Source organism: Saccoglossus kowalevskii, chromosome 21 (genome assembly GCF_978046115.1).
Source record: "Saccoglossus kowalevskii chromosome 21, keSacKowa6.1, whole genome shotgun sequence".
NCBI classification, from domain to species: domain Eukaryota; kingdom Metazoa; phylum Hemichordata; class Enteropneusta; family Harrimaniidae; genus Saccoglossus; species Saccoglossus kowalevskii.
In genome coordinates this window covers 19,155,662-19,171,130 of record NC_140661.1, presented here as the reverse complement: position 1 = coordinate 19,171,130, position 15,469 = coordinate 19,155,662, and the positions used below count along the sequence as shown (strand labels likewise).

The following is a 15,469-nucleotide window of genomic DNA, read 5'->3' as shown; positions in this document are numbered from 1 at the left end:
TGAGTTAATATCTGGGTCAACTTTTTCTATATGGACTGTAACAGTATAATTGACTGGCTTCTTTTTTTATAACTTTTACCTGTTCTGTTGATAATATATGGATGCTGTTTGATTTTATAAAAACTTTTATTTTTGTTTAGTTTTAAATTTTCAGTACTGCACTTGCGCCTCAGTGTGAAATACTGTAAAATACTTTATTTTTAATTGGTATTAATTTAGGGATGATTCAGTGAAACTTAATTCTAGCCAACTATTATTTACAGTAGTCTAACAAGTTTTTACATTGTTTTCCATGGGGAGTTTAATTGTAGTGAGAGATCTACACTTGTATAGAATTGCTGCATAGTTGAAATAATTTGGTAAAGTAGTACTAAAGTATGTTGGCTTGGCTCTGTGTCAAATGGAAGTATTTATGTAAATATACATTTGTTCACATGTATTTACATGTATGATTTTTTTGTTTAATTAAGCAGCAATGTATATTTTATCTGAGATAAATTATGAAAATAACTAAATGTTTTGTCAATTTTTAGCTCCGCTGTGGACAAAGTCCGTCGTCAACCTTAACCGCAAGTCAGAATGTTTTCAAATTTGATATACGAGTACCTTGGATGGTTTTTTCTCAGATTTGTTCATATCATGTCAAAATCTCAGTTTCTCTATTTTTGGTGAATATTTTTGTCATTTTTGGTAAAAAGTGATATTATTGACTTTTTGTTAAAAGCCACAAGTCCGATTGCTTTGATATTACATATATAGGTACTACATGTGGACTTCTCTCAGATTTGTTCATTTCGTGATATCTTCAATTCTTTAATTTTGATGAATATTGTTGCTATTTTTGGTAAAAAGTGATATTTTCGACTTGTTAAAACCACAAGTCTGATTGCTTTGATACTATTCATATTGTTCATTTTCTAATAATATCTTCAGTTCTTAATTGAAATGTGCATCGCTAACAGCGTTTTTTTAATGAAATACTGTCAAATTATTTTATTAAAAATTTGCAAGGAATTGAATATTTGTTAATAAAATGATTAATCATTCCATCTGCACCCAGCACCTGTTCAGGATAGTCTTGTTAGGGCATTCACATCATTTCTGAATAAATGAATTCCCTTGAGCTTTTAGAATGATTGTATCTACAGTGTCAATGTCTGCAGTCAGATGTGTACTGTCTCTGAAAAAGTCTCCCGGAAAATTGTTTGACCTGGTTTTTAGCTCCGCTGTCGACTTTGTCAAGCGGAGCTTATCATATGAGTGATTGTCCGTCGTCGTCGTCCAGGTCAATGTTTTACTTTTTCGACTTCTTCTTGAAAACTACAAGCCTGAATGCTTTGATACTTAGTGTATATGTACCTTGGGTAGACCTCTCTCAGATTTGTTCATTTCATGATGATATCTTCAATTCTCTAATTTTGGTGAATATTTTTGTCATTTTTAGTAAAAAGTGATATTTTCGACTTCTTGTTGAAAACCGCAAGTGCAATTGCTTTGATATTACATATATAGGTACTACATGTGGACCTCTCTCAGATTTGTGCATTTTGTAATGATATCTTCAATTCTCTAATTTTGGTGAATATTTTTGTCATTTTTGGTAAAAACTTATATTTTCGACTTCTTGTTAAAAACCGCAAGTGCAATTGCTTTGATATTACATATATAGGTACTACATGTGGACCTCTCTCAGATTTGTTCGTTTTGTGATGATATCTTCAATTCTCTAATTAATTTATTTTGGTGAATATTTTTGTAATTTTTGGTAAAAAGTGATATTTTCGACTTCTTGTTAAAAACTGTAAGTCCGATTGCTTTGATACTATTCATATTGTTCATTTTCTAATGATGTCTTCAGTTCTTTAATTGAAATGTGCATTGCTAACAGCGGAGCTATCTCAGCCGATAGGCTGCTTGTTTATTTAATGTAGTTCAACTTCTCAAACAAAAGTGTAAACCAGATTGCTTTAATTTATACATTTTTGTACTATACATGTACTACTCATTCTCTCTGCAATTTGTTTATTTCATGACAATGTCTCTGATTTTGTATAATTAGCTAAATAAATGGTTTTATCATTATTTTTGAGCCAGAATACTACTTTCCATTCTTTTGTAACACATGTACATTGTACATATTCATTTTGGATATCATGCCTTTTTTAGCTCCGCTGTCGACTTTGTCGAGCGGAGCTTATCATATGAGTGATTGTCCGTCGTCGTCCGTCGTCGTCGTCCGTCGTCGTCCGTCGTCCGTCGTCCGTGTCAATGTTTTACTTTTTCGACTTCTTCTTGAAAACTACAAGCCTGAATGCTTTGATACTTGGTGTATATGTACCTTGGGTAGACCTCTCTTAGGTTTGTTCATTTCATGTTGATATCTTCAATTCTCTAATTTTGGTGAATATTTTTGTCATTTTTGGTAAAAAGTGATATTTTCGACTTCTTGTTAAAAACCGCAAGTGCAATTGCTTTGATATTACATATATAGGTACTACATGTGGACCTCTCTCAGATTTGTTCATTTTGTAATGATATCTTTAATTCTCTAATTTTGGTGAATATTTTTGTCATTTTTGGTAAAAAGTGATATTTTCGACTTCTTGTTAAAAACCGCAAGTCCAATTGCTTTGATACTACATATATAGGTACTACATGTGCACCTCTCTCAGATTTGTTCATTTTGTGATGATATCTTCAATTCTCTAATTTTGGTGAATATTTTTGTAATTTTTGGTAAAAAGTGATATTTTCGACTTCTTGTTAAAAACCACAAGTCCAATTGCTTTGATACTACATATATAGGTACTACATGTGGACCTCTCTCAGATTTGTTCATTTTGTGATGATATCTTCAATTCTCTAATTTTGGTGAATATTTTTGTAATTTTTGGTAAAAAGTGATATTTTCGACTTCTTGTTAAAAACCAAAAGTTCAATTGCTTTGATATTACATATATAGATACTACATGTAGACCTTTCTCAGATTTGTTCATTTCGTGATGATATCTTCAATTCTCTAATTTTGGTGAATATTTTAGTCATTTTTGGTAAAAAGTGATATTTTCGACTTCTTGTTAAAAACCACAAGTCCAATTGCTTTGATACTACATATATAGGTACTACATGTGGACCTCTCTCAGATTTGTTCATTTTGTGATGATATCTTCAATTCTCTAATTTTGGTGAATATTTTTGTAATTTTTGGTAAAAAGTGATATTTTCGACTTCTTGTTAAAAACCAAAAGTTCAATTGCTTTGATATTACATATATAGATACTACATGTAGACCTTTCTCAGATTTGTTCATTTCGTGATGATATCTTCAATGCTCTAATTTTGGTGAATATTTTAGTCATTTTTGGTAGAAAGTGATATTTTCGACTTCTTGTTAAAAACTGTAAGTCCGATTGCTTTGATACTATACATATTGTTCATTTTCTGATGATGTCTTCAGTTCTTTAATTGAAATGTGCATTGCTAACAGCGGAGCTATCTCAGCCGATAGGCTGCTTGTTTTAAAGTAGCCGGAGAGTGAAAAATAGTTTTCCTAAAATCACCTAGTCGTGTTATGGAAGCAATTAAGAAATAATTTTGTATGTTTCAGTTGTCTTATTGAGGTATTTCATTTTAGCTCCCTTTGTCGAAGTTCAAAACAAAAAATGTTTAATTTGAGTTGCCGTTGCCTTATTGTAATCGCTCTGCTTAATGTCAAAGATGTGTACTTGTGATAATCCAGAATGCGAATCCAGAATATCGTACGTACATACACACGACTTGCATCAGAAAGTGTTTGAATAATTATCAGCTGTATCAAACAATGCCAAGGGTGAAGGTCATGCTCTCAATCGCAGGTGATTTCCATTCATGGTAAATCATGTTTGAATAAATAAACGTGTTAGTCTGACTTTTGCTTTCATCTCAAATCCTTTGAGGTACATTTATACATTTTGCTGGTTATAGAGAGTTGACAGATTGATTGAAGTAAAAGAAATCAACTATCAAATGGACGGGAGGTCAAAGGTCATGGATCAGCACTGATTCTTATTTCAGTTAAAACTGAAGCTAATTAACAAATCCTTACTTTGCATTCTTAGTTTTAGTTCGATGAGTGATTGATCTGATGGTTCATAATACCCGGACTTAACATGGAAATGGGATGAATCTAGTGTTGTATATAGTTCGTGATTAGAATACAGAAAAATTGTATGATTGGTTTTCTTGATGCTGTCCCTCTCGTTTGGTAACAGGGATGTAGCATTCCCATTTCAGTTACCCGAGGAACCAATTTTTTTTAATGATTACGATATTTCTCCCTACTTCACACCCATAAGACAACCTTTTCCCACACAAGATGACCACCTTTCTCCCTATTTCATGAACATTTTGATGATCACTTTCCCCTGGTGGATATCCAATGTCCTTGACAGGTCCAGATGGTTTTCACTATACAACAAACAGTAGAGGTTACTGATATGGTAATTATTTCTCCTGTAGCAAGAAAAATATGCAAATAACATAGTATTATGCAAATTAGTCACCATGCGTTGGAGAATTTACCTGTGAAGGGGTCATTATGGTATTTCAATTACAAGTCTAAATGGGCATCATTTCCTGGTAATCGATTGTAATTACCAGTATATAATTATAAAATCCATTTCTTGTTGAATTTAATTTCTATATGAATGCAACTATGTTTGCATTTACTGATTTGATTACCAGATACAGTGTAGGTGTTCGACAAATCAACTGCTCAGCTCTCAGATGCTTGACCAAATTCTGTTAGGTTGGTTGACTTTGTGAGAATCGGCCCTTTGATCATACTTATTACCAGTAGTGCATCTATATTATTTTTATCAAATACATTAAGCCCCAAGTAATACACATTTTTTTTTTTAAGTTTGTTTAGGTTGTCATTATACTTTAATTTCATATGGATTGCAAATTTATACCTGTGTACATGTACATCGTGTATATGTGTACTTTGGCTTAAAATAGTGCTGTTAACTAGTGTAACGTATACTGAGTAACACATGTAACATAAATATTTTCAACAATTATGAATTGTGCAATCCACTCCTCTATAAATATTGTGAAGGTAAATAATGTTTATATTAGTGTTATACAACAAGTTATTGTATATGTAATTATTTTGAACAAATACAGGTATGTAATAATTGCATGTATATTGTCAGCATCCTTTATTTTATGTTTTTGTCATATTACCTCAAACCCTGCAAATGGAAGTGTGCATGGAATCATGGGAAGAAACGGTGTGCATTGCCGTGTGATAACTGTCATAAAGGTGATTGACAGGTCATACTTGTTTTCAACTCTGGAAGGACAGTTGGAATCTACCGGGTGTGCTGTTATTTGAATAACAAAGGATGTTTACGTGACACAGCTGTTAGCAAGATCACATTCTGATTGGCTCATGTGGAAACCCAGGTTGTGACACTGAATCATGCCTATAAATTGGACAGACCATGGATGTACTAAGTACATCCATGGACAGACTGAATACAGTTGGTGTCCATCATTTCTACTTTGTATATCCTGTGTGTAGCTACTGCGATATTGTGAATCAAGTGATACAGACTTCAACCATTGTCTGTGATTATCATTCTACATCCTGGAACTGTGGGTTATCACAAATGCACACTTCCCTAAGCAATCCCCTATTTTAGTAACTATATTCATTGTATTTTTCTGTGCTTTATTTCTTGTAATTAATTTGAGAGGTATTAAAGCCGGAGCTGTAACTCGGTATTTTCGGGTATGTGTATTTCGTTTCCAGTACTATTGTCTTGTCTACCCCATACTAGCAGTGAAAGGAACCCCCTGTCCAGTTCTTAGGGTGCCCTCTCATTAGCGATAAGCAGGCCTTGCCCTGTGACATATATATGTATGTATTGACAAGGTAGTTGATTTTGTACAAGTCTTGTGCAAAACATCACAGTAAGGCAAGCCTTTGTAACGTATTTTAATTGACTGTTATTAATATTGTTTATTTTTGTTTTTTTGTGTGCTATTTTTAACTTTTTTACCACCAGTATGAACATGTTGTTCACTGTATACCATACTCAACTGTCTTAGCTCGCAGAGTACCAACATCCAAAAGCAGTTGAGCAGTTACTTGAGCACGCCCTCAAAAAACTATGCAAATGACAATATTAGTTTACCATGTGACAGATTGAGGGAAATGTTACGTTTTTTGGGGGAAAATAAAATTGCAAAATTTGTTGCGTCACCATTGATTTTAACAACTCTTGACAACAACAAATATGCATATTATTTTATTATATTAATTACGTACCACCAGAATTAAAGGTTAAAGGTTAAAATGATTAGTTAGTCGGATCCTAGATCGACCAAGTCAAAATCTTAATCATTGTTGAATGTGTTTGATTGTACATAAACTCTCAATGCCATGTACTTGTACATGTATGTTTGTACATGTATTTGAATAATTTACATGTCAACTTAATAAACATTACTGTTACAATGTAGTTCATTCGTTTGTTAAATATGTTCTTTTTATTTTGTCGTAATTGACAGATGTGTTTTGTTTTTTTTAAGTGACAATAATATTAATATACATGTATGCTATGTATTTATTTTTTCACTACAATGACTTTTGCCAAAACTTTTGGCGCCTTTTCTTTATATTCAATATTCCTGGACCTTAATTTTGAGCCAATAGACAAAATTTAGGTCAATTTTCAGTTTTTACACGAAAAATTCAGCTACTTTTGTCCAAATCGTCTGAAGGAAAGAGCACACTATAAACGGGACTATTTTGTGATGAAAAGAGAACTGATGGTGAAAACGTTAAGCAATACATTTTCCTGACGTTTATTTTACCTTTTTGTAAATGGTGTTTTAGAAATCTAGAAATACTCCCCAAAATAAATTTACTACTGAAAAATATGATATAATCTCAAAACTAAACATGAATCAGGTCCAAATTGAATATAAAATACACGATATTGAAGCGTTTCTTAGATTGTCCAATTTCACTGGAAAACACTGGCTTCCCCATTGAGAAAATGCTGTGAAAATAAGATCTAGTACAAACACTGTTTACTGTAATATAGAGCATTGCCCTCTGGGTAAATACAGGTCGACACAGGTGAATATAATGGTTGAAGAGTTGTAATATCCCACCTCATTACAAAACTATTATGCTAAACTGCTGTGGAATATTTTATTTTAGCTGGAATTAATTTTCGCTGAAAAGGTTTTTTGGGCATTTTGTATGGAATTTATTTTCACTGATTTTTGATGAGTTTAATGTGAAATATAGGAAAAAAAGTATATTGCTGGATTTTATTTTCACGGAATCTTCCCTTCAGCGAAAATAGCGAAAATAAATTCCAAGCGAAATAAAGTATTCTACAGTAATTCCATCAGTATGATGTTCACAGAGCACATGCCAGATCTGAACTTATCATGTTGTGTATCAGTAATACAGGCATGATGGCGCTGCGCTCCTGTTCCCTTGTTTAAAAAAAATCCCTGGTAATGCAGGCACTATGATATTGCTAATGTATGTGTGTATATAGTGTAGTGTACAGCATGTAGTGTTCTTTATTGTCTGAAATTAGCCAACTAAATGTAGTCAAACATGCGCTTCTCGATTGTATGGAGACATGCTGCTATATGTAATACAGTAAATAAAGTGTTTTTGTGTCATATGACTGTTCCCAACGTGTATCATCGCTGTCTCTCCTGATTTATTATATTGTATGTGCTGATGCAGCATAATGTACTGGTAGTTTTTTTGTCTGAGAGATGATATTCCTCATTCATGTGAATATGTGACAAGGGGTGTGACAGTGTAACAATATTCCTAACATACAATGTATCATTATGGTAATTTAAGACTCTATCCTACATCAACCATGCCTGGTGGAATACAAGCATAGAACACATTATCTAAATAATAAAACCGTGAATTTAAAACCCACTGAATATGTCTGAAATGGTAAATCAGTGAAATTTAAACCCAGTGAATATGTAAAATTTAGTATAGAACACATTATCTAAATGATAAAACCGTGAATTTAAAACCCACTGAATACATGTATGCCTGAAATGCTAATTCAGTGAAATTGAAACCCAGTGAAAATTAATCATTTTACAGTAGTCTTTTTATAGTCTGCTGTTATCTTCAAAAGATTGGGACTAAAAAAGACAATTTTTTTGAAACAAAATTGACTGTTGGCTCTGAAAATTAAGGTTTTCCAGAAATTTTGAAGAGAGTGAGAAAAAAGTGCAGAAAAATTTGGGCGAGAATGTCTGGTGGTGAAATGTTAAGGTTTCCTGTTTGATACGGTAAAAGCCATACTGTAAGTCAAGCTGGAGTTGGATAAAATAGTTTTCATCCTCTTTAATTAATGTTTTATTATTGTTATTTGCAGGGTGCCAGGGTATGGGTACGTGATTCTGAAGAAGTATGGGTTGGTGCAGAAGTTGTTCAGGATTACAAAGGGAATGAAGTCAAAGTACTTCTGGAAGGAGATAGAGGGGTAAGAAGACACTGTTTCTATGTTATTGTCGCCTTATGTCCTTAAGGAAATGTATTACTGTAAAATACTTTATTTTCACTTGGAATTAATTTTCTCTGAACGAATGATTCAGTGAAAATAAAATCCAGGGAATATACCATTTTCCTATATTTTACATTCAACTTGTCAAAAATCAGTGAAAATAAATTCCATACAAGACACCCAAAATGTCTTTTCAGCGAATTAATTCCAGCTAAAATAACATATTTTACACTACCCCCTTCAAATTCAAAATTATGTACTGACTGGATTTTTTTACCACTTGTGGACTTCTGCGTGTGAAGCACATCTTAGTGTGTACCCTGTCTGTGTGGCGTATATTCATTCATATCGATATCTTTTTCGATGTAGCGCCCTCAATGTTATTTACTTGTTTTACTTTGTTTGTTTTCTAACCATTTATAAAGTTGTTGCAGAGTATGCATGTTTTCACAAACTGTTTTGACTGTCACCCTAAATAGTTTGCTTTAACAAACTACAATCAAGGTTCATTCTTGTATATTTCAGGAAAAAACCATCGTAGTTAAATCGGACACAGAATTACCACCTTTAAGAAATCCAGACATATTGGTTGGTAGAGATGATCTCACATCGCTAAGTAATCTACATGAACCTGCCGTGTTATATAATCTTAAATATAGATTTTTACAAGAGGGAAATATTTACACGTATTGCGGTAAGTTTAGTATTCTTGTCATGATAGCATGATAGGTTCTACCAACTCTTGTTCAAACAAACGCTCAGAATGCCATTATAAAGAGAAGTCTATTTTGTAAGTGTTATATAGCATGCCCACAATTACCGAGGGACTTTGCAACATCCAATTTCCTAGACATTCCAATTACCGTTGTAGACGCAATAAAGTTACACAACAGTTAATCAAAACACCAGATGCCATATGCCTTTGATGTTTGACCACGAGGAACAAGGGGTAGTTGGAATATTCCATTGCTTTGTAGGTATAAAAATCATTGCTGTGTAACACTTGGAAGAAATATAATACGAACATAAAAACTGGGAATAAATATTAACAAGAAATAATAAATGTAAATTCCTTTGATTGGTAGTTTGTTGAGATGTTGTCAATAGTTATATTAATATTATTAGCGATGTGAGTGTCCCTTTCAATTTTTCACATACCAGGTAATGGCTGGTCCCATTGCCAGTTTGCCAGAATACCCGTCGCCCAGTCAATTTTTCCCTGGAATCTTGGAATGACTTAGTTTCACCTCCACACCGTCACCATAAACCAGTTTCAAATATCCTTCAGATCTCAGACAAAATTCAACGATTTCTTTGTAACATTCAGTCGACGACAACCGCTACTCCTCTCGGAACATATCCAACCGTTGGGACAGAAATGTCGCACAATCCCTTGAACCGTTGCCTGTGCTAGTCTTCCTCCGTCATCATTCACAAGAGACGAATAATCTCCATCTCAGTGTCGTTGTCTAAACGCTTTGACATAATAGCAATAATTAAACATGCTTATGAATTAATGTGTCCGATATCAACATAATTGTTTGATAAATTTTTGACTGGTCGCTTACATGATGTAATAGTTGAACCCATCTAAAACCCTGGTTCGTTGTTTTGATTGACTGTCACGTAGCGGGTATGTAACTTTATTGCGTTTACAACGGTCACTGGAGTGTCTAGGGAAGTGTCTAGGAAAGTGTCTGGGGATGTTGCAAAGTCCCTCGGTAATTGCCTACTGGGTGCGGGAGTTAGGTATATGTAAATATCTTACGCTCGCTGTAATTGGTTGAAAGGTTGACTCATTTGTATTCTCGTTAAATGAGACTTTTTATGGGAATTATCTGTTGAAGGCTTTTAACCACCAGTTCCCTCTTTTCATCACAAATAATCTTGTTTATAGTCAGTATGGTCCTTCAGAACATTGGGACGAAAATAGCCAAATTTTTTTGAGTAGAAACTGTCTGTTGGCTCCAAAATTATCATTCATTTCCAAAAACCAGAGCCAACAGACCAATTTAAGACAATTATCAGTTTTTACTCAAAAAAATTTGGTTATTTATATTCCAATTTTCAGTTTTTACTCTGAATATTTGGATATTTTTGTCCCAATCTTCTGAAGGAATGTGCAGACTATAAACAGGACTATTTTGTGAATTTGTGATGAAAAGAGGGAACTGGTGGTGAAAAGATTAAGGTTGCGTTTTAGGCAGGGCAGTACATGTATGTATGTTGGAGGCGACCTACGTCACAAGATGTTCAACGTTGCTAAGACGCACTACTGTACAATGTATTTCTATGGGCTCTGCGCGAGCTGCTGTGAAACGCCAGTCGGAGAGCTGGTTAATGCAGCGATAGTCGAGAAAACAACACAATCTCAAAAGAAATCCTGAACAACCAAATTTAAATAAACTGCACATGCACATCTTGTTGCACTGTTCAGGAGTCTCAATAACCATCTCAAAGTACCATTTCCTGAGAGTTTTCGGCCTTTGTTTTCACTGTGATGGTTGCCAGGCGGTGAAAATGCCTGGATGTTCGCCCCCGAGAATAGCATGGAAGTACAACAGTTGTGTATTACTGTAGTTAATATATGGCATTTATTAATTGCAGGTATTGTATTGGTTGCTATTAATCCATATAAAGAGCTTGATATATATGGAAATGAATTCATTCAATTCTACAGTGGATGTAATAGAAATAGGATAGACCCACATGTATATGCTATAGCAGAGGAAGCCTATAGTAGCATGTGCAAGTAAGTGAACTGTAGTCAGCTTATGGTCACGTGCCGTAACATGTCATGTTTGTGACTTATAATTTGTCAGTCTTGTTTACGTTTTGTGCATGACTGGTTTGAAAGAATTGACCAATTGCACGTCATAATAATATAGATTGTTACAAACAAATTGTGGTTGTTCGCTTCTGATGTATAAAAATATACATGTATGCGTTCCTGTTGATAAAACAATTTATCGGCAACGTTGCCACGACAGACTGCAAGGTAGTGCTGATCAATAAGTGACATTTGTTACCAGAAATTCATATGCTGATTGGCATAAATTTAACATAAGACGTCACAGTGTGACAAACTATGGATATCATTGGAAATACTGAAATATGTCCGTTGTCATTCATAATAATGTTTTTTATGCATGTAACAAAAATACAGGGTTCGATTGACCCAGAGTAATTTTTTCATCCACTATTGAAAAACATGTCTATACTTGGGATAGTTTAGGGTGAATTAGTCATTTATTTTCAACACCATTTCTCGATTCATATTTCCAAAAACATTAGTCAAAACTAATTAGAATGCCATAAAAAAGATACTGACTTCATGAAAATTATTTTGTAAATACCAGAAAGTATAAATAGAATGTGATCAACTAATTTAAATTTGAACTTCTCAGGTATGAACTGATGCTGGGTTTAGTCTGATGATCGATAATGGCTACTTTGTCATTTAGTCCATTTGTCAGCACATATGAACAAATATATATATACCTCCTAGATTCCACATATATGTACCGAGTATAGATGCAATGGGCTTGCATTAAGAATAAGTCGAAAATATCTTTCTTTCTTTTTTATGTGTAAATGGGGTTGACTTTGGTTTGTTTTGTTGTAGGTTTGAACATAATCAGTCCATCATTGTGACTGGTGAAAGTGGTGCTGGAAAGACTGTGTCTGCCAAATACGCCATGAGATACTTTGCTACAGTGGGTGCTGGGCCTGGTGAATCGGATACGCAAATGGAGAAAAAAGTATTGGCTTCAAATCCAATCATGGAGGTAGGTAAAAATAATTAAAAAAAATAAATGTGTCTTCTTCCACAACATTTAATCTAAAGTCCCGCGTGTTGGATGATGCTGCAGCAAGTTAGCAAACTTATGGACGACGTCAAAAGATCGATGTCGGATAAATAACTTATTTCCTTTAGTTTGGGAGTGGTGGGGTTTGACCTCAAAAAGTTTTTATCCTACAAAAACGATTTTATTTTTTAATGAAGTCAAAACAATCTCTGAGTATTTGTAGTTCGTTTTTTTTCTATCCAATCATGGGCAGAAATAACCGGAAAAGGGAAAAAAAAAGAAAAAAATGGTTTGGTTCGAGTGTAAATCTGTGCGTCAAATGAGGTGCATTTGTAAAATCTTTTTACACCCACCCGACAACCAACTGCTATGCAATACTACTGTCCGATTATCAATTTGTATTTAATGGTGTATGTAGTCTGACGCCATGACCAATATTTATCAATTAAGTTTCAGTGGGGGGTAGGGGGGTTTGGAAAAAAACTAAAGGAATTAAGTTTTTTATCGAACATCGATCTTTTGACGTCGTCCCTTACTTACTCATTTGTTGACAAAGCAGATCTCTAACTACACTTACTGGTCTAGAAATCCATTCTAGATGTTGAAGTCATGCAGCCAGCAGGGATACACATGCAATGTGACTCAGTCTCAATTATAATATATAAACAGTTGTTTAAGATCAAATATAAAATACTGCAACTAAACTTAAGTACAACCTCACACAACCTTTTCACTGTGGTCTTGAGTTTGTTTCTTACCGAAGCAAGCTTTATCGTCAACTATAAATTAATTGTAGCTGTAGCCTAAGCCAGCAGTGTAGCATTGTCTACTCCAAATATAATAACATATACTGGCTCCTTGCGACACATGTCTATCTATCCTCCAGATCCTAGTGGCACATAGGACAGAATGGAGACGTTTGGTAGAGGTCCTATCAGCTGCTGCAATTCTGCCTTCTACCCATGACTTCCATCCAGCCTTGTTTCTTACCTTTTCAACAATGCATCGCCAAGTTGTTTTGTGTCTACCCCGTTTTCTTTTCCCTTCTGGGGCCCAATGTCAATGCTGTTTTACATATACATATACTTGTAGAATCCTCTTTTAAGGTGTGCTCAATAAATTTCTCTTTTCCAGTCCTGGTTAACAGTTCTTCATTCCTGACATGGTCTTGCCATTTTATCTAGGCAAAATGGCAACAGCTGTACTGTCGGCCAATTAGCTGATGATATTGCTCACAAGGTGTACAAAACGAATTTGAGACCACTGTAAGACATCAATTGATAGTGACAGTTTTTATGACTCACATTCAAGATTGGTTACCCAAGTTTTTTATTGTCCCTACCCTCAACCCAGGCTGTTAATCTTGTGTTAAGACCAATCTATTGATCATTCATTCAGGTTTACACTGGTTCAGATTTGTGACTTTTTCTTTTAATTCCAGGCTATTGGCAATGCGAAAACAATCCGTAACGACAACAGTAGTAGATTTGGAAAATACATTGAAATTGGATTCAGTAAGAAAAACCTTATAATTGGTGCAAATATGAGAACGTATCTTTTGGAGAAATCTCGCGTGGTTTTCCAAGCAGCGCAAGAAAGAAACTATCACATCTTTTATCAGCTGTGTGCAGCTGCATCGGAATATAAGGAATTTATGCTGAGTAAGTTGATCATATTTTTTATCTTGATGGCTCAAACTGTTATGTGTGCCCTCTTTAGGCCAGTTTGCACAGATTAATCTGTACAGAATCAAGAAAAAACACCAATACGGTCACTGGTAGCATAGTGGTTGTCGCTTCAGACTCATGATTGGTAGACCCAAGTTCAAATCCTACCTCAGGCTAAACACCAAAAAGAGTCAACACCTACCCTGGGTAAGTGTGCCACACACTCGATTGGAAGGCCTATTCCACTGGCCGAGATTCATTCACTTACGAAGGCAATTTTGGGGGAACCTTGGTTAAGGTCCGCAGGTGCTCGTGTTCAACCAAGCCTGGTTGATGCCATCAAATTGCCATTTGATAGAGAGATGGTCACACAGCCATGTCGTGTAGTCCCAAACTTGAATATGGTCTCTGGCAAAAATGCACTACCGGTACATTGTGTATGTATTTCATATATATTCATGGTCGAATCTGAACACATTAATCTTACTGTGTAAATCGAACAAACTGATGTGTAATCAGATTTATTCAGACGCAGTTTCTTCCGATACGTCAGATTATGTAAACTTGCTTTTACAGGGCTGTATTTTTATCCAAAAAAGTCAAAATGAAACCTCAGAATAGACCATTTTCCATTCACTGCGAGAATCATGCGTTATGCGTGAAATCGAACGTAAAAACAGGACAAACAAAAGTCATAGCATCGTAGTGGCGCCAAAAGTTGCAAGGGATTCAACAAACACGAAAATATTTTTGGGGGCATTTCCATGTTTAATAATGTGCTGTCCGCATTTGATGATAGACAATTTCGATTAAGTGAGGGTATTCAAAAGCAGTATTCCTCTGTCGAAGATCGACCGGTCGATGTGAGCTACGAAATAAAAAAAATTGAGTTCAAAATCAAATCGTTTGATTTTTGCGGCAGACATGAGAGAAAGATTTTATTTTTTCACACTGATTTTGTGAAGAAATCTTGTAACTATAATAAGATTGCAAAGTAGGTAAGATCACTGCTATATCAATGTATTATGATGTATTTTAATGCACCAGAGAATTAGCCCAATAAGGTACCGGTACGTCATGAAAAATATCTTCTGTGACGTGTCAAATTTTGCTCAATCTCCTGTAGCCAGATTTGTTTTGATTTTGATTCAGGTAGTCCAGATGATTTTTACTACACAAGTCAAGGTGAAAGTCCCTTGGTTGGAGGAGTCGATGATGCCGATGAATTTGATGAAACCCGAAAAGCTTTGCAATTAATAGGTATGTGTCATAAGCAAATTATTTGTAACGTATTGTGGTTTTAACTTGTGACAAAAGTTGACTGCCACTCGAAAGGATGAACAAAAATTTGTATACTGTAAAATACTTTATTTTAGCTGGAATTAATTTTCGCCGAAATGACTTTTTGGGTCTTTTGTATGGAATTTATTTTCACTGATAT

At 34.5% G+C, this 15,469-nt stretch overlaps 1 protein-coding gene across 2 annotated transcripts in view; it reads left to right on the top strand.

The window, feature by feature from the left end:
- The window catches only part of LOC102806841 (unconventional myosin-Va-like), an 84,233-nt gene that overhangs the window by 27,269 nt on the left and 41,495 nt on the right, over positions 1 to 15,469 (top strand). For both annotated transcript variants that reach the window (XM_085495206.1, XM_085495205.1), the window contains exons 2-7: positions 8,424 to 8,531; positions 9,078 to 9,246; positions 11,160 to 11,304; positions 12,178 to 12,340; positions 13,803 to 14,022; positions 15,181 to 15,288. In XM_085495206.1, coding sequence (XP_085351332.1) covers positions 8,424 to 8,531; positions 9,078 to 9,246; positions 11,160 to 11,304; positions 12,178 to 12,340; positions 13,803 to 14,022; positions 15,181 to 15,288 — 913 coding nt within the window. The remainder of the gene's footprint in view (positions 1 to 8,423; positions 8,532 to 9,077; positions 9,247 to 11,159; positions 11,305 to 12,177; positions 12,341 to 13,802; positions 14,023 to 15,180; positions 15,289 to 15,469) is intronic.